This window comes from Fukomys damarensis, unplaced genomic scaffold (assembly GCF_012274545.1).
Source record: "Fukomys damarensis isolate Sample0158 unplaced genomic scaffold, DMR_v1.0_HiC HiC_scaffold_13, whole genome shotgun sequence".
Classification (NCBI taxonomy): Eukaryota; Metazoa; Chordata; class Mammalia; order Rodentia; family Bathyergidae; genus Fukomys; species Fukomys damarensis.
In genome coordinates, this window is record NW_022900925.1 from 8,561,718 (window position 1) to 8,580,784 (window position 19,067).

General features: G+C 49.4%; 1 protein-coding gene across 1 annotated transcript in view; it reads right to left on the minus strand.

Moving 5' to 3' along the window:
• Ntn1 (netrin 1) overlaps nt 1–19,067 on the minus strand; it is a 197,874-nt gene that overhangs the window by 59,635 nt on the left and 119,172 nt on the right. Inside the window, exon 7 of the mRNA XM_010615024.1 lies at nt 8,911–9,099. Coding sequence (XP_010613326.1) covers nt 8,911–9,099 — 189 coding nt within the window. The remainder of the gene's footprint in view (nt 1–8,910; nt 9,100–19,067) is intronic.

Consider the following 19,067-nt stretch of genomic DNA (forward strand, 5'->3'; position numbering starts at 1 on the left):
AGGCTCACTCTGTGTTTCCATGTTTTGGTGTTAAAGATTGAACCCAGGGCTAAGCTACACCCCCAGCCACATTCACACAGGAACCATGACCTCATGAGAACTACATGAATTCCTCCCTAGGATGATGCCCCGCCCTTATCGTCCTATCCTAGGCCCGCTTCTTAAAGGCTCAGCACCTTCCAACATTTCCACACTGGGGACCAAACTTCCAGACACGAACCTGGGAGGGCAAAATTCAAACCATGTCTAAACCACAGCAGAGCCCTAGGGAAGGAGTCTCTTCTTATTACTGTTGCATTTATTTAATTTGCTGTTTTTTGGTATATGCATCCATGGGTTTTATCGTATGCATAGATTTTTGTAACTAACACAACAATCAGGATTCAGGACAGCCCAGCCCTGCCAAGAGTTCCTTTCTGTTCCTCCTTTGCAGCCAGTCCCCACCCCTACTCCCGGCACCACTGACCCATCCATCCTCTGTCCATCTTGGATCGCCTTTTGCAGAATGTCTCCTCAGGGATTGTACAGTATTCACAATGTTTCTATATATAAATGGGATTGTCCCCACAGTCAGTCTATAGAGACTGACCTTTGTCATTTAGCTAAACTTGTTTATCTGTGAATATACTTACAGAATATACAGATAAATATATTTATCTGTGCTGTGTGAATCAATAGGCTATTCATTTTCATTTCTGAGTAATATTCCTTGGTGTGGATGCAAGCTTTTGTTTATGCATTCAACAACCGAAACACACTTCGATGATTTCCAGTTTGGGGCAGTTAGGAATGATGTTGCTAAAATATCCCTGTACCAGTGTTTATGTGAACGTAGGTTTTCATTTCTCTTAGGTAAATATCCAGGAGTTAGGAGTGGGATTGCTGGGCACTGTTATAGAGCTATGTTTAACTGGGTAAGAAATTGCCAAATTGTTCCAGAGTGGCTGTGCCATTTAGAATTCCCGCCAGCAGTGTATGAGAGTTCCAGTTGTTCCTCGTCTCTGCCAAACGCTTGAAATTGTTAGTATGCATTATTTTCAATGAGTGGCATCTCACTGTGGTTTTTGTTTGCATTTTCCATGGTGACTACTGACGGTTCATGCATTTATTTGCCACCTGTTCATCTTTGTAGAAGTGTCTAATAAAATACTTTGCCCATTTTTAATTGGGCTGTTTACTTTCTTGTTGAGTTTTGAGAGTTCTTTACATATTCTAGATTCATATCGTTTGTCACCTATGGGATGCACAAGCATTTTTCTCTGTATCAGCTGCCTGTCTTAGAGAAGGATCTTCTTAAAAGAAAAGCCAGATATATCCACCATGTCACCCTTCTCCTTAAAGTCTTTCTTTTAGCGGATTCCTTGCTGTTAGTGGGGGTTGTGTCTCCTGTCCACTCTCCAATGAGCTACTCCACCCTGAACTCCTTTTGCAGAATGTCTTAAGTCCTTTAAGGGACAGGGCCTACTGCAAGCCAATCAGGTCAGGGGCCAAGGCCCACCAAGCCTTTGCTACTTCCAGACTGGGACTGTGTGGCAGTTCCTTTGGCTACCATCTCCCTCCCTAGATCTCCCCCGTCCTGTCCTCAGAGCCGCCCCCGCATCAGCTTGTAGAGCAGCTCCCCCCAGCCACTTTCCTTTTCTACTTTGTTGATTTCCTTCATAGCATTCCCCACATTCTCTAATTATCTTTTGGCTTCTTGATTACTGACAACTTCCCACCAGAAAGCAGGCTCCAAGGGACTGAGTCAGTCCTGGTCACTGTGGCCACTCAGTGCCAGGCACATAGTAGGTACTCAGAAAACACAAAGAATCAAGGTTCTAACTCATTATCAAAGGAACAGAACACAGGGCCAACTGGCGGCCCTCTCCGTGTCCCCTGTGCATCTGGAGGAAAGAGTGAGCAGGCACTCGGGAATGATAATCCCCTTACATCCTAGGTCATCAGCAACCTCAACGAGGCAGCACTCTCCACTCTGAAATTCTCCATGCTCGTGAGGGAGCAAGGACTGCCGAGATCCACAGATAATCCTCAGTCTTCATTTCAGCTGTCCATGCCAACCTCTTCCGAAGCCCAGCGTTCCCTCCCCCAGCAGTTGCTAACAAGGCACAAAAGCATAAATGTTTCAAGTTGCATGGCTTCACCTTTCCCCTGCCACTTTCAGATCAAGGTGCAGGCAGCAGGAAATGCACGGGGAGGGGAGCCCCGTAATCCCAAACTGGTTATTTGACCCTCCATGATCTAGTTAACTACAGTCTTCTTGCACCTGTTCTACAGCTGAGGGGGGAAGCACAGGTCCCAAGAATGGTTCCCAGAGTATGCAAGTGCGTGCGCGAGCGCGTGTGTGTGTGTGTGTCTGTCTGTCTGTCTGCATGCATGCACAGGCCTAGCATGGGAGGGCAGAGGCTGGCAGGAACAGGGAACATCTGGCCCTGTGCAGCAGAACGGTGAGGGCCAGCTCAGCCCTTGATTAGCTGCACACACCCGTGTGGTCAGGGAGCCTCTCAGAGGCCACCGGGTGTTTCTGAGTGGCACTCTCAGATCCCTGCACAGTCAACCCCACCTCTCCACGCAGTCTGCATACGCAGCTGCTGGGCACATCTCTGCCATCAACTCATTTGTCATTTTTGCTCCCAAAGCGTGTAAATCCTTTACAGATAGTGTGCAAAGGCATTAGGACAAATCCCTGGAACCCCACTCATTCCTGTGGGAATCAACCACAAAGTCTACATGGGGGCAGATCCCTTTGAGAGAGGGAGGCCAGTTCCCCAAGAACCAATGTTCATGAAAATAGCCAACCACAAGAAGCAACCAGCGAGCCAAAGGATCCATTCCGGTGTGTGTATGCTGACAACCATGGAGGATTCTGTTTCTGTTTTCCTTGACTTGCACAACTAATTGTCAATATTAATAAGTACGGAGTACAGCCATGTGTCAGGCTACAGCTATGGCACCTCATTTAATCTGCAATGTATCCCTAGCAGAAAAGAGAGTGAGGTATTATTCCCCATTTCTAGAAGAGAAAACTGAGGCTTTGAAGAAATGTCTTGCCACAGGTGAAACCTGACCCCTGGTCTCAATAACATCAGGTTCCACTTTTTTTTTTTTTCATTTTGCAGTATTAGGGACTGAATCCAGGCTGGACTCAAACTCACCACCCTCCTAACTCAGCCTCCCAGAGTGCTGAGATTACAGGCATGTGCCACCACAACCAAGCCAAATTTTGTACTTTTGAAAGTTATTTATCCAACACTTGCTTGCTGGGGCCCACCTGGTGTTCTCCTAGAAGCAAGAGCCCAAAAGATACTATTTCCCAAGTAAAATATCCTTAAATACTCCAAACCAGGATACTCCATGAATCTGAAGAGCTCAAAGACTGCAGGCCTCAGCTGGGGATTTAGCTCAGTGGTTCTGCCGCCTGCCTTGCAAGCACAAAGACCCGAGTTTGATCCCTGGTACAAACAAAACAAAAGGCTGCAGGCCTTTTCTGGGGACCTTTGGGGATCCTCCGTGAATGTCCACGTGGAACTTGGGATAAGAGTGGGACTGAAAGATGAAGACAATCACACCCAGAGGGGTGAAGACATCAAGGATGCCCAGGCAATGAGCTGCAGAGCTGGGCCAAGAGGACCCTGCTCAGCACAGGGCACTGCATAGGCCAAGTCACAGGACCAGGCAGTCTATATGTGAAGATCTTGGAACAAAACCGCCTCCGCCCAATTTTCTGGCTGTATCAGCTCTTCTGTGTCACCAGATCTCAAACTTCACCGCTGCTAGGCATAATCCTATTGTATCAGGGGCCTGTAGGATTTTAACTCTTTAAGAACATAATGAGGAACGTGGAATGTCAAAGCTGAAAGGGACTCAGCAACCAGAAACCTGAATTTAATGCCAGAGATGAGAAGACTGAGGTTTAAGGAGGTCAAACAACTGGCTCGATGCCCTATAGATTTTGAACAGGAGCCAACTCTGCAAATAGGATTTTGACACCCACACACAACCCAAAGAACTGGGAAAATTCCTCTAGTAATTTTCTCCCCTGACTGCAGGATCTGAGGACCCCCTTCTTCCCTCCTAGTGTGTACTGGCTTTACCTTGCCAACATGGAACCCACCGCTTGGGTTGGGGTCTCCATCCTCAAAGCTGGAGCTGCTTCAGCCACTGACTACCTTCCTCCCTCAGATGATCAATCTTTTCCTCTGTAGCTCCCCAAAACACAACAGGAAATGCAACTGTGACAAAAGAGGCACAAAACGATGAAAGAGGAACACCAAGAAGGGTGGGGGTGGGGGTCCCAGGGACTTAGTTTTGCTAAGACTAAAGACCTTACATGACCAGATCTACATATACATGCAAGTATGCACACGCATGACCTCCTGCCTTAACCTGCATTGTGACGGGAGGCTGCCCTGTCCTTGCCCACAAGATTGAAATATTAACAATGTGTAAATGTCAGCCAGGCATGGTGGAGCACACCTGTAATCCCAGCACTCGGGAGGCTGAGGCAGGAGGATCACTGTGAGTTTGAGACGAGCCTGGGCTACACAGTGATTTCCAGGTCAGTCTCAACTACATAGTGAGACCCTACTCAAAAAAACCCCAAAAAACAAAAACAACCCCCTAAAAAATTTGTAAATGTCCTCCCAACCCAGTGTCCATCAGGGCAGTCACAAAAAAAATATTTAAATTCATTTGATTACAAATCTTTCCTTTCACAGGAATAAATCCTGGCACCTAAGCCACCTGTGCACCGTCCCTGACCACACCGCCAGCAGTGAAGCACCAGCCTCGTTTCTTATTCTCCTCCAGTTCTTAGTCTCTGTGGTTCTCAGCCTTGGCTACACATCCGAATCACCCGGGGAGCTTTTCCAATTCCCAATGCCCAGGTCTCCTCTGGACCCATTCATTAAACCAGAATCTCTGGGGTGTAACTCAAGCGGCAGTAGTTTTCAATCTCCCCAGGTGATTCCTACGCGCAGAACCACAGTACAAGCTAGAGACCGATATGCTGATGATGCCAGGAGAGCAACGAAGGTTGAGAACCCGGAATGAGGTATGGGAGTTGCACAAGGTGACCCAGGGAGCTAAAAGGAACTGGCCTGAGGTACTCACTTCTTTCCCACCCCCAATCCTTGGCAGAGCTGAGGGAAGCAATAAAGGCCTGACGAGAGCTATGACAATGCACACTGCAAAGATGATGAGGACCGTCACATGCTTCTGCCCTGCTAATGATTGCATCTTCTTAGGGCTCGAGCACCTTCTTAGCAGCCCTCATTCAGCCACATTCACGGCAGACTTGGAGCGGGAGGGCAATGAGAGTGAACAGAACAGGCTGCTCGGTGAGACGGAACGCAAGCCTTTTGTAGGAGGATGCTAGAGCGGTGGCTAATTTCTTAATTCTCATCGCAATTCGGTTCACGGGAGACTCCTGGAATGTCTTTATCCATCACAGATGGTCCGGTAAGATGATAAATTAACACTGTTATCAATAGAGGTGCAGCTGAAATGGTTAAAGAGCAATGTCTTCTTTTCCGGGCTCTAAAAAGAAAGCCCCCAGAGTCCATAAAGAAAACAAATGGTAAACAAAACCTCCTATCTTTTGACAGATTCCAGGAGGAGTATCATTCACAATCCATTCTATGGAGAAAAGAGAGAAATTCATCTCATCTGACTTTGTATAGGACAACAGCCCACACCATAATGAGGCCGTCCCAGGGCTGTGAAATTGGGCTGAATAGCTGGAGAGTGCAGCGGCCTGTTCCCTGGGCATGTTTATTACAGTCTTTTGTATGCACCAACCCGGCCAGCCTGGGTTTGCTTCTAAACCAGGGGAGGGGAGAAAGAAACCAACAAATTTGTTGCTATGAAACTTCCCAAATGGGGGACTGCATAATAACATTTGGAATCAAATGCCTTTGCCCCAAGCTGTTCTTGTCTGGGTCCACCCCTGTCCTATATTGAACAAGCTCCTGAGTCAGCCAATCACCAGCAGTGTATGGGTGGCCTCGGCCCCCTGCCCAGGCCCCTCCTGGGCCTTGAGAAGTCAGGGGATAAAGAGGGCTCCAAGGCCATTCCCAAGCCAACTTGGAGGTCCTCAGCCAATTGTCCCAATCCCCCTGTGTAATGCATCTGAATCAAGCAAAGAAGTGTGGCTTCTACCTGAGAACCTATGGTGGGGGCTCCCTGAGGTCAATCAGGGCTGGAGCTGCAGCCAATGAGCTTCCATGCAAGGAAGCATTTCTTAAACCACGCGGCCTTGGAAAGGCAAGGAGGAAGGCTTGTGGTAGGAGTTGTGGAAAAGGGGTGGGGGTGTAGACCAAGACACCGCTGCAGAAGGTCTCAGGGATACACATTCCCCTGCCAGGCAGTGTTTGAACCTCTCCTAAAGCTGGGCCTCACTCACCAAGATCTTAGGGTCTCCTTTTGGCAGGAAGCATCCCTTAGGGGCTGGGGACTCAAAGTTCACACATCCCCTTCGGTGACATCAGGAAAGGAGAGTGGAGAGGAAAGAACTGGAACTTTCAAGAGATAGCTTTCTTCACCAGTGAGATGGCTGGATCTTTCAGGTCACATTTTTGCTTGTTAATCAGCGAGCAGTTTTTTTTCTTACCAACCATGAAGCAAGCTATGCTTCTCCTCATGAATTAAAAGGCAAGGCCCTTGAAACACTGTCCTTCTTCACCAATCAGGTGGTAGATTCCTTGAAACACTGTCTTGCTTCTCTAATCAAGAGGCTGATTCTTCCCTTCCACATTTCCTCAGCAAGATAGGCTTGTGTCTCCCTAAGCAGAACCCATCCTTAGGTTTTCCTCTTCTGTCAGTTCTTCTCCCAGGGTTCCCACCAAGCGAGAACACAGCTGTTATCCAGGACTGGAAAGGAAGACAGCCACCTAGGCTGGCCCCAACATTTGAAGTCAAAGAATGGGAACATTCCCTCATCTGCTTGCATCTGCCCCCCAGAAACCACCAAAGGAAGCTGAGCTTTTATATGCCTTTCAACCAAGGTGGCAACCCTGCAGAATGGCTGGAGGTTCCCAGGAACTTGTGGCTTCCTAACGTCTCTCACTCTAAGGTAGTGTGCAGCACAGGGCCCCATCTCTGTCCTCAGCAACAGAGGGAAAAGGGAGATGACCAAGGGTTTGCTCCTTCCTGCCTCTCTAAGGGACATGCATTTCTGCCCTAACCGCAGACACAGGGAGAATGGGAAATGACTAGTGCCCTTCCTCACAAAGCTCAGACCTTCTCACCCCAGGGCGCAGGTCTGCCCATCTGAGCGGCTGATGTGGGCTAAAATTTCTTGGCCAAATCTCCAGTTAATCTATGTGTAAGCCAGTTGTTTACAAGACCCCGGTTTGAATTTCTTCTGTAAGAGAGACAATAAACACTTTGGGCACAGGCAAAGGAGCTGGATACTTTCCAATTATGTTCTCAGCAAACTCCAGGCCATCTCTTCCTGCTCACGTTTTCCTGAGAGCACAGACCTCTCTCTTGGGTCTCTTTGCCTGGGTCACCTTCCCATTCTCAAAGTCTCCGGAGGGGCTGTCCTTGGAACAGTTGTTCTTTTGAAGTAGAAACAGCCCAGCTACCTTTATGCTCGTATTTCTCTTGGCAACCACCAGAGGCAGCCATAAGTGCACAGACCTGAAGGGAGAGTTACTTGAATCCTGGACTTACCCTACTCACTTCTGTGCACTGGGAACTGGTGGGACCTCTCCTGACAGAGATAGACTGGGCAGCTGATGGGTTTGGTTTGGTTTGGTTTGGTCTGTCTGATTGAGAAAAGGTTCCACACAAGCAGAGGTGACTTCATGTTTGAAAGGGCATGTACTTGGCTGAAGCTCTGCAGTCACTGCTTTGAAAATCTTCATCATTTTTAAATAAGAAGCTCTGTATTTCCAATTTGCCCTGGACCCTGAAAATGATGTTGTCAGTCCAGCACACAAGTACCCAACATCTGGTGGGTTTCCTGTTGTGACAATGATACTTCTGCTTCACTCAAAGACTGAGCAGTGGCCCAGAAGGGTTTCTCAACAGCAGCTCTTCACCTGGGATTAGGTCTGCCATGGCCCGGGGTCTACACAGGCCCATGTGTGTTCAGCTGTTGCATAGGAGTCCTCCAGGGTAAACGTCTTGGAAAGCCATGCTCATGGCAGGCCCTGGCCTCAGACCCCAAGTTTTAGGGCAGAAGAGCCCCGGTTCCTGGAACCCCAAAATCTAATGTGGGGCAGGGGGCCTACTTCTCACCTTCTACCATCACTCAGTCCCCTAGCATTTCATCAGCTCCTCTGAGTCATCTGACTATCCCTTCATTTTTATTAGTGGGAGAAAAACAAACAGCAAACATTAGTGCTTGCTTCAGTGAACAAAAATAGAGTCTCCTGTCTCCTTTTAATTTTTTTTTTTTTTGTCCTGAGAAGTAAAGCTATTTGCAGATGGATTAAATGTTCCTTCTGAGACCCCAATCCTGAAACTGGCAACCTCACTGTGACTGTGTGTGTCTGTGTGTGTAGCAAGGGGCGGGGCGGGGGGTGGCGTGCACACATCCAAAGAAGTATGTCTGCGTGGGTTTGGGAAAAGAGGGTCCTTTGTCCCGATGGTAAGCCTGGCGAACATGACTTGAGTCCCTGTGGTATGCAGCACACCTGTGCAGAGGGGGAGAACCAGGGGGAGGCGGCGGCGAGCCCCTCGCAGGGGATCACACCTTCTCCTTTCTTCTCCTTTAAGCCATGTCTCCATCGCCCCTTTGTTTTGGCTTACACCTCTGAATACGAGGGAGGGTGTGTGTGTGTACAATGACCTCAGTCTTTGCCGCTTTGTATGGGAACTAGAAAAAAGAAATCGAAAAGGAGAAGGCGAGGGAAGACTGGTGTCCCCAAGGTCCCCCCGCCCCTTGTCACCCAGCGGGTGCCCTACCTTTGCAGGCCTTGCGGTGGGTGATAGGCTTGCCCATGTCTCGGTAGAAGCCCTCCTTGCAGTAATGGCAGTGGCGACCAGCTGTGTTGTGGCGGCAGTGGAGGCAGACACCCCCGCTCTTGCGACCCGACAGCTTGTAGAGTTCCATGTTGAAGCGACAGCGCCGAGCGTGCAGGTTGCAATTACAGGCTGCCAGGGAGACAGGAAGAAACCATCAGAAATGGGGGTGCTAAAGCACGGGCACCTGTGGGGGCTTGGCTCCTCACATCATCTCCACTGCTACACCCAGGGAGGCAGCCTTGTGCTCTAGGAGCTTTTCCTCAGCTCCCCTGGTTTGTACCCAGGAACATATCGGGCACCTTACAGTACCATGGCTGAGGCTTTTCTCCAATCCTTATGTTAAAATACAACCCCCAGCACCTCAGGGTTTCACTGAATTCAAAGACAGGTTTTTGTTTTATTTGGTTTTGTTTGGTACTAGGGCTTGGTACAAGCCCTAAATGCATGCTAGGCAAGTGCACTACCACTGAAAAGCACCCTAGTGTTTTATTTCAAGACAAAAGTCTTGATAAGTTGCCCAGGCTGGCGTTGAACTTGGGATCTTCCTGTCTCCACTACTCTTCCTGAGTAGCTGGGATTACAGGCATCCACTATCATTCACAGCCTGAAGACAGGAACTTTAAAGAGGTGGCTGAGTTTATAACAAAGGCCTTCAAGTTGGGTCCTACTCCAAGGTACCCATACAAGAAGAGGAAATCTGGATACACAGAGACTCCACAGATGCATTCAAACAGAAGAAAGATCCGACAGGATGCTGGTGAGAAGTCAGCCAATGGCAAGCCAGAGAGAGAGGCCTCAGGAGAAACCAACTCTGCCAACACCTTGATCTTAGACCTGCAGCCTCCAGAACGGGGAGAAATGCACTGAAGCCTCAGCACAGTCACACACGGCTTGTGAGGCATTCACCTCAAGGCTAGCCTTGAACTCTCCATCCTCCTGCTTCAGTCTCCCAAGGGCTGGGATTACAGGTGTGTGCCACCACTTCCAGTTCATTCTTAATGATGTACAAAGGTTGCCTGGTACTTTGTTATGTGGATATATAGGTCATGGGCTCCTTGCAGTATGAAGATACATTTAACAATAGGACATCCCAGGGCTGGGTAGCTCGGCTGTCTCCAGTTTGTCGTTACTATAAAACAACACAATGGTAACCACCTCTGAACACAACAGTGATCACCTTGAACCACCTTTGAACACACACATGTGTAGGCTCCTCTGATTACTGTTGTACAGAACATCTCTCGAGGCAGAATTCAGAGTTAAATCTTGGATCTGCATTTTTTAACTTTGCATCCAAAATTGCCCTCCAGAAAGGCTGTACTGACTTCCCCTCTCAGCAGCAGGATGTGACAGCTCTTACTTTGCCACATCCTTAAAAAGAATAACAATACACATTTGGTATCAGCATTCTTCTTTTTTTTTAATCTTTGCCAGTTCATCTGGGGGAAAAGACTCACACATGATTTTAATTTGCATGTCTTTGATTACCGCGGAAGTTGGGCATTTCTCCGTGTGTCTTCCTATTTATATTTCTTTTTCTGTGCATTGCCTGTTCATACCATTTGCCCAGTTTTCAAATAAGGTGGAGTTTTGTTTTGTTTTGTTTTGTTTTCTCTTAATGTTTCCTAGTGTTCTTCTCTTTGACTGGATTAAAAAATATCTGCTTTCTTTACAAGCTGAAAATATTTTACCAGTTTCTTATTCATAGGTTCTTTTTATTTGTGATATCTTTAATTGCCTGTTTAATTTTCCTCTGTGATATTTCAAGTTTCTTTAAATGCTCTTTCTACTCAGTTCCCAAATCACTCCTCCAGTAGTCACTCAAGAGAAACAGAGAAGTAAAGTGACCAGCAAGCCCAGCACTGAAAATCCAGTGAACGGAGGGCCAGGACAGCAGCTCAGTTCTTCCAGCTCCTAGTCCACTGTCCCAGAGGAAAGGATCTGAACCACTGGAAGTAACAGGTAGGCCTGGCTCACAGCCCAGCATCTGGAACTTTCCAAAAGCAAAGAAATCTCAGGGCCATATGCACCTACTCAGGGCCAACAATCTGGAAAGATCATCCAGATCCTGTCGGTCACTCTTATACTAAGAAAGGCCTTGGAGTGGCTTCTTTTGGTCCTTTTTGGAGGTCGATTCCATCTCATGTCCTCCTCTGTAAAAGGAGTGTCCAGTTTTCTTGCACCCCCAACAGGCCTCTGAGCTCCTTGTGGAAACTTAGTATTCCCCTTCCCCACACCAAGGAGAAGCTGAGGCTGGAATCTGTCTTTCATACACACCTCACACCAACAAAAGGTTCTTCCCAAACAACTGGTTACACACACAAAAACTCTGAGGCCAAACATCAAAAAGCACCCCTTCCCCAGCTGTCAGGGTACATCAAGTGACAAATGCCCACACTCAGACCTCTGTAAAGTATTTTATGGCTTGTTTTCCTTTCTCTTTGTTTTATTTTCTCTATTCAAATGGAAAAATGCACAAGGCAAGCAGCTCACATCTGGATCCCTTGGTTCCACACAGAGGTGTCACCCAACTCCCTGCCTCTCCTGTGCCCCTGCCTCCCTGCCTCCACGCCTCTGAGAGACACCTTAATCCTTCATGCCTTCCTGTTTATCTCCTGCTTCTCTCAGAGGCAAAAATATTGGGTATTAGTTTCATTATCAGATTTCAAGGCGGGAAGAAAAGGGCAGCTTTGTGAGAACAGAGGTCAGCCTGGGAGAGGAGGGGGCAGGGAAGCAGAGAAACTCCTAAGGGATCAGAATGGCCACGACAGGGAGTCCTGCCTAGCCAGTGCAGCTCTGCCGTTTACCCAGGGGACCCCAGCCATCCAGAGAGAGTCCTGAGCCCCGCAATAGCTATCATGTAGAGATTACCAAGGATGCATCACATGTGACTTCATCACAGACCCAGGCGTCAGGAAGAACAAAAGGAGGAGGAGGAGGGGCTCCCCAACACGACCCTGCAACTGAACCTGACTGGAACAAGGGACCAAGAGATGCACCCCCATTTTCCTCCCCGATCTGCAGGTCCTCCAAGTCCTACTGTAACACATGCCTGTGGTCATTCCTCCACTCCCAGCATTCCTTAAGACTTTCTTAATCTCCCACCTACACAGACATGCCCAGCCCCTCACCACCCTCCAGGTCAGTTCCATTCCACACACATTTACACCAGCCTCTGCTGTGGGTCGTGCAGGATACAAAGACGGAAAATGCACTCACTTGTCCAGAGGCTCCTCACCCAATGGAGCCAGGAGGCAGATGAGCACTCACATCAGAACATACAAGTGGGACAGATGCTCTCATCTACTGCATGGGTTCACTGAAGACAGGGACAATGCCTGCTCTTATGCCCACAGCCCACAGCAAGCCTCAATATACTTTTTTTTTTGGTACTGGGGATCGAACTTGGGAACTTGAGCTTGTGAGGCAGGCAGTGGAACCACTGAGCTAAAACCCCAGCCTCAATATATATATTTTTTGTTGTACAAATCAGAGAGACAGAGAGAGAGAGAGAGAGAGAGACACAGAGACAGAGACAGAGACAGCAAGACAGAGACCCCTCAAGAGAGAAGATGGATGGAATGATGGGACAGGATAAGTGGGTAAAAGGACAGGTGGAGGATAGAATAAGTGAGGTGGAAGAAGAGGGAGGATAGATGGTTAGGTAAACAGGTAGAAAGGTAAGTAGGTAAATAGGTAGGTCAGATATAGGATTCACTACTGCCTGGACCACACCCTGACAAGGACAGCCCTGTGACATTTCCTTTACTGGTACTTGGAACTACTTTAAAATCATCTTGCTGCTTTATCAATTCAACTTCTGTCCACTCAAGTAGACTACAGCGCTCTTGGGAGAAGAACCCACATTTAAGTGCCATGGGCTCCTCACAGGAATCTAAAAAGGGCCCTGCATACAAAGCCTAAGGCTGCCTACGTTGGTTTGGTGAGTATATCACAACACAAACTAACCTCTAATCCTACCAGGATGATCCTAGGCCCAGAGAACATCTAGCAGACACTATTGAGCCATATCCTGACCCTGTCTCTCAGGAACTGTACCTCTGTCTGACTCTCCAAGTTCTTGTAGCTCAGGGGCTCTACCATCGAAACAGGAAGGCCCTCTGGAGACAGTCCTCATCAAGGGCCTGGTCTCAGCCACACGGCCCTTCCTCTACCCCACTAGCACACAGGACTAGTCTTCCCTCCCTTCCAGGGAAATTCTCTTAATAAAGTAGCCCCATATTGTTTATGGTGTGTAACAGAGAATTTTGGACTTACATGTCTGCAGGGGACTGACCAGAATAACCAATCCACAGAAACACCATCAACCCCCAGGCCAGGAGCTTAGTATGCAAGAAATCAGTCCCTATCCCTGGGGACTGGAGGGACATTCTGACCTGTCCAGGCCACATGGACAGACTGAGAACAATGGGCACTTGGAGGGCCAGGGACAGGGGCTGTTTCTCCCACTGGTTTCTTGACTAATGACGTCTGGGGCTGCTGCTGAGGACCAGGAGACCTACTCTGGCATAAGTTTAGGAAACATAGCAGCAAGCAAGACAGAGTTCTGCCCTTGGGTATTTCCGACCTCAGAGGGGGACAGATCTGTGACGCTCTGGAATTTCCACTGTGAGCAGTGCTGTCAGGGCTGACAGTCAGGGTGGCCATTCTGTTGGGCCCTTCTGGGACAAGGAAGAGGGGACAGGGCCTGAGAAGAGAGAACACAAGACAGGATATTCTGCCAGGGCTGCTCCAGCTGCACCTGTGTGTGGGCCACCTGAAAATCTGTCCAAACACAGTTCCGACAGGCTCCCAGGTGACACCTGCCATGCAGCCAGGCTGCAGGCCAGTGTAGACCAGTAGAACCAATTGGAGTAGAAACCTGCTGGAATAAAACCCACTGTGTAGAGAGAGGGCCCTGGAGGTAGGTGAAGGGAGAGCTTCCAGCGGGGAGTTGGCTAAGAGTTATTAGACAGAGGTGTGCATTTGTAAGAAACTTCTCCTTGAACAATTGGTTCAAGGCCCAGGGGTTTAGCTCAGTAGTGCCGCCACCTGCCTCGCAAGCGCAAGGACCTGAGTTCAATCCCATGTATCCCCCTCAAAAAAAATTGGTTCAAAGATGTAAAGATATTTGGGACCTATTTTTAAGAGCTTCAAGCCGGGCATGGTGGCGCACGTCTATAATCCCAGCACTTGGGAAGTTGAGGCAGGAGGACCACTGTGTGAGTTAGAGACCAGCCTGGGCTACATAGTGTAGACCAGGTCAGTCTCAAATACAGTGAGACCCTGTCTCAAAACACCAAAAACAAACAAACAAAAAAAAAAGAGTTTCAGGTCACTTATGTTCCCCTTTGTTTAAGACTCTGCTACTCTACTGAGTATGCTATTTATTTAGAAATCGCCTCTTGTTTATAAATTGTAAGTATTCACCCCCTGTAAGTATCTTTCTGAGTCCAGTTTTCAGCAGCTGCTGAAACGTCCTGGTGGAGCAACCGTGGCTCCCACCCACCTGGCTTCAGGTTGCCCCTGGAGACCATTCTGAGCTGGGCTCTCAAAGGACTTCCTGAGATGGCGATGGGGTGAGGCAGGTCAGGTCCAGGCATTTCTGGGACCCACAGCCTCGTGTATCTACAGCTGAGCTGGGCCTAAGAGAAAGCATTACGAATGCAGATAAGTTTACAAAACAAAGCCCAGACAACAGGTTTCATTCTATAATTGGCAAATCTGGGAGCAGGTACATTTATTTATGCAGTCAACAAATATTTACGGAGCACCTGCATTCCAGCAACTACTCAAGTAGCTGAGGCTATAAGAGTGAGCAGGGCAGTCTTCGCAGGGATCCAGGTGTGGCTAATGCTGCTGTCGCAACAGTCCAAACCCCACCCCTAACGCAGGGCTTACAACTTGTTGCCGGAGACATCAACCAGTCGGATACAGTGCAGTGACGAGCAGCCAGAGTGGGCCAAAAAGACTGGGTCAGTACCAAGGGACTGAGGCCGTCACACAGGGGCAGTCTGGTTCCAGGCAAGGCTCTAGGGTTCGCAGTCACGTGGGGCTGCCGTGCTTCAACTTAAATCTAAAGAGCTCTTAGCAAATGTCCCCTAGGCATGGCCAAAACTGGACAACTCACTTGTGTGGAAGAAGAATCACCAGATAGCAGGTCCATCCACGCTGCAAGAGAGCCCACGTGATGGAGAATGTTCTATGAGGCTCTCAGATGACACAAGAAGGAAGACGTGCTACCTCAAGACAGCAGAGGGGGCCACCAGTGACGCTCCCACCAGTACCTGCTTCTGTGCGATTGTCTATTCATTTTTTTTCATTTAACAAATATGAAGGGACACCCAGAGGGGCAGGCTTGGTGTCTGGAGGTGCAGCTGCTATAGGGTTGACACTTCTGTTGCTGAACTTGGTTCTCTCAACACACCAGACCCCCTTTTCCTTCCTCCAGCTGTAGTTTCTAATTCAAGGGGTCCCTAAAACCCTCCCAAAGCCCCATCAAGGGATGATTCTCAAACCCGGTACCCAGGTTCACCAGGACTACCTACCAAAGCTCAGACTTCAGTGCTCACCCCCGCACATGATAGATGGCACACGGGTATGACAAGATGCCCATCTCACAAGTCTTCAGGGGGTCCAGGTGCTGCCCATTTGAGCACCACACTCTGAGAGTCAGAGAATGCAGAGGAATAAAAAGGGTATCTGAAGCCCTAAGATCTAGGAGCTCCCCAAGCAGAGGCAGGCACAGGCAAGTATAGCTGTTACTAAGTAACATTATGCCACACACACAGCCCTTCATCCCTTAGAGAAAGAGTTGGACCCAATTTGGAGGCCTGGGCTCTGGTCCCCACTCTGACCCCTCCTCCACACGCCCATGTGGAGAACACACTTGGCCCCTCTGAGTCTGTGTGTTAAGATGTTTGGTTTTGACCATATTTAAGACACTTTTTCTGCCCCTCAGCATCTGTGATCGCATGATCGCCCTGGGAGGGAGGGTGAAGGGACAGATTTTAAGGTCCACATTACTACAGATGGGGGGGTGCCTGGGAGGCGGAGGGGTGCATTCCAGGTGCAGCGATGATGTTGTAGGGAACCACAGGGCCGGGCTACAGGTGATGGGGCTGTGGAAGGGGCAGTAGGACCACCCCAGGTGGAGCACAGATAGTGTGGGACTTGACAACATGGGTGGCCCTGAGAAGGATTCTGAGCGCTTCCACTTCACTGAAGGCCGAAGAAACAGCTTCGGAAAGAGAGTGGCCAAGGGGGCCGGAAGGTCAGGGGAAGCCTAATACCTCATCATCGGGCCTACACTGTACTCCATCTCACTGTTTAGGCCCTGAAGCATCTCACTCCACTGCAAGGCAAAGGATGAATGAGAGTGGCCAAGGGGGCCGGAAGGTCAGGGGAAGCCTAATACCTCATCATCGGGCCTACACTGCCTACTCCATCTCACTGTTTAGGCACTGAAGCATCTCACTCCACTGCAAGGCAAAGGATGAACACAGGATGAGAGAGAAGGCAGCTTGAGTGAGAGACCACATTCCCTAACTTTTATTACTGTGTATCATTATACTTTTTTGTTTTTTGGGGTGTTTTTGTTTTTGTTTTTGGGTGGTACCAGGGATTGAACTCGGGACCTTGCACTTGAGAAGCAGGCGGTGGAACCACTGAGCTAAATCCCCAGCCTATTGTTAATCTCTTTCTGTGCCTGACTTATAAATTAAACTTTATCATAGGTATGTACTAGTAGGGGGAAAAACCAGTATCCATAGGGTTTGGTACTGGCCATGGTTTCAGGTAACCATGGGATCTTGGGGACACATCCCCTTGCAGTTAATGGGGGACTACCATAGCCTGCTCTCATGTGTGGAGCAGGGGGTCTAGTAGGAGGATTTAATGCATAGCAGTGAGCAACAGGAGCCTTCCCTCAGCATGGGAGCCCTGAAGTCTATCCTCTCAGAAGCCAGAGGTACAACCTTTTATTCGAAAGTAAGCTCCAATTTGAAAACAAAAGTCCCTCACCACCCCTTCCCCCACGTGGGCTTTAGCTTTGATAACAGGGACACAATAGACCAGGGGTAGATCAAGGTGGTAGGAGAAACTGGGGTGGGAGGGAGAAAAATTGGGGAAATCCTGTGGAACCCAGGTCCCAGGGTGAGTGGGTGAGGGAGGCTAGCCTGCCAAAGACAGGCTTTAGATGGTTTCTGATAAAGTCCCTGGAGATAAGTGCCCTGTGTTTGTCGAGGGCTTAGAAAGCTTAAGCTTTAGCCAAGTCTGATCACAAAGGGGCCCTCTGTCAACAGTCCTTCAGGCCACTAATAGGGCTGAACAAACACTACAGTAACAAGTCCTTCACACCTGTGGGGATTGGGACCCCCCCCTTGTCAAGAAGGCAGACAAAAGAACTGCATGGCCCCCGTTGACCCAGGGCCTCTTGGGCATCTGGAAAGGGACTGGGATGGGGCCAGGTAAGTCTGAGTTCTGGAGCATCCTGTCTTCTTTCTGCACAAATATGAGCTCCAGCTGAGCAGGGAGACCCTGCGAATGGGCAGGAGAGGGCATTTCTGCGGGCCAGGGCCAGGGCCAGGGCCACAGCAGGATTGAGGTGCTGGGGTCGGACAGTCCAGAGCACAGCCACAGGGCCGTGATGCTCTCCCCTTGTGGGGCCACTGCCCCCTCCCCCATCGACTGCAAGGCCATCGCTCAAATCTACTTGACCTCACCATCATTTTTTCCACTGAATTTTTTTCCTGTGTAAACATCTTAGCCTTTTCTTTCCCCTGCCCTTTTTTGGCTGCTGCGCCTCCCCCTAAGGCTTTGAAATGATCCCCTCCTAACTAACGTCTCCCAGGCCCTTTGCTCAGGACAGCTCAGGGCTGCCGCACAAACAGCCTCCTCCTTCCAGAAGACTGGGCAGGCAGGCCCCTCTCTGCAGAGGAAATGCCGAGGAGGCTTTTGTAAGCCCGGAGCAGTCATCAGTTCTTTGTCTGCAGCGTTCCTCAGATCCTCCCTCTGCTGTTCCCTCTCGAGAGCCCCACCCCATGCAGCCTGAGGACTCATCAGAGGGTGGGCTTTGCCCTGCCCTGTCACCTCCCTTAGGATGTCAGCCCTGGCCCAATAGGTGATATTCCCAACCCTAGGTCTTCCCTCCCTCCAGGTAACCCTCCACCCCAAATCCAACTTCAAACATTCACCTTGTTACTGCCCTGTTCTAGAACTTTCCATAGTTGGTTGCTGACAAGATGTAAGTCCTCGAGGTTAAAATGGCTGCAAAATAGAAGTCCGGAGACTAGTGGCCTCGCTTCTATCTTATAAAACACCTCTGCTGCACTCACTCCCCCACTCCCATCCACCCTGGAGATCAAATAGGGAAGGAGGATACTGTTCTCCTATGGCAAACACGAGAGCCTGAGGGTGACTCAGCCTTCCAAGATGTCCTAGTTTTCTCTCCTCTCATGGAAGAGATGACCACCGTCTCTTCTCCAAAAGACAGAGAGATCTTGCCACCAACCTGGCAACAGTTACTGACAAGTTCCTCACCTAACAACCTTCAAGGCTCTCTCCAGACCTCCAGCAAATCGGGAGGGGGGCACAGTCCTGGGCAGAAAGACACTTGATAAGCCCACCTCCGCAGCTGCCTAGCTGCTGGAATTCCTTCCCGAAGGTAGAGAATTCCCAAAGCAGAAAGTATTGTCTGGGCAAAGGTTCCCCCACCACGTTTGTTGCCATGAAATCTTCTTCACCTTGTGACTTGTCCATCCTGCCAGATGCCTCCTTGCAGCACCAGGGGCTCCCTTCCAATCGCGCTCCCCAGATGTGGTGCACACGCTCCATGCGCTTTCTTCAAGGAACATATGAAGGCTGATTTGCCAGTGGAGCCAGCCAAGCCTGGCTCCCAGCTCTCTGGAGTCATTTCCCGTCTGTAATGGGTCCCACCATTGAGGCTGGCACATGCCCACCAGAGAGCCAAGGTGGGATCCAGAGGCAGCGGGGGAAGCTGGCTAGGAGTGGGTTTAATGACTTACAGCCACTCTGTTCCCTGACACCAGGCAGGAGATGGTGCAGTTCCCAGACACCTTCCCCCTCCCCCCTCCCCC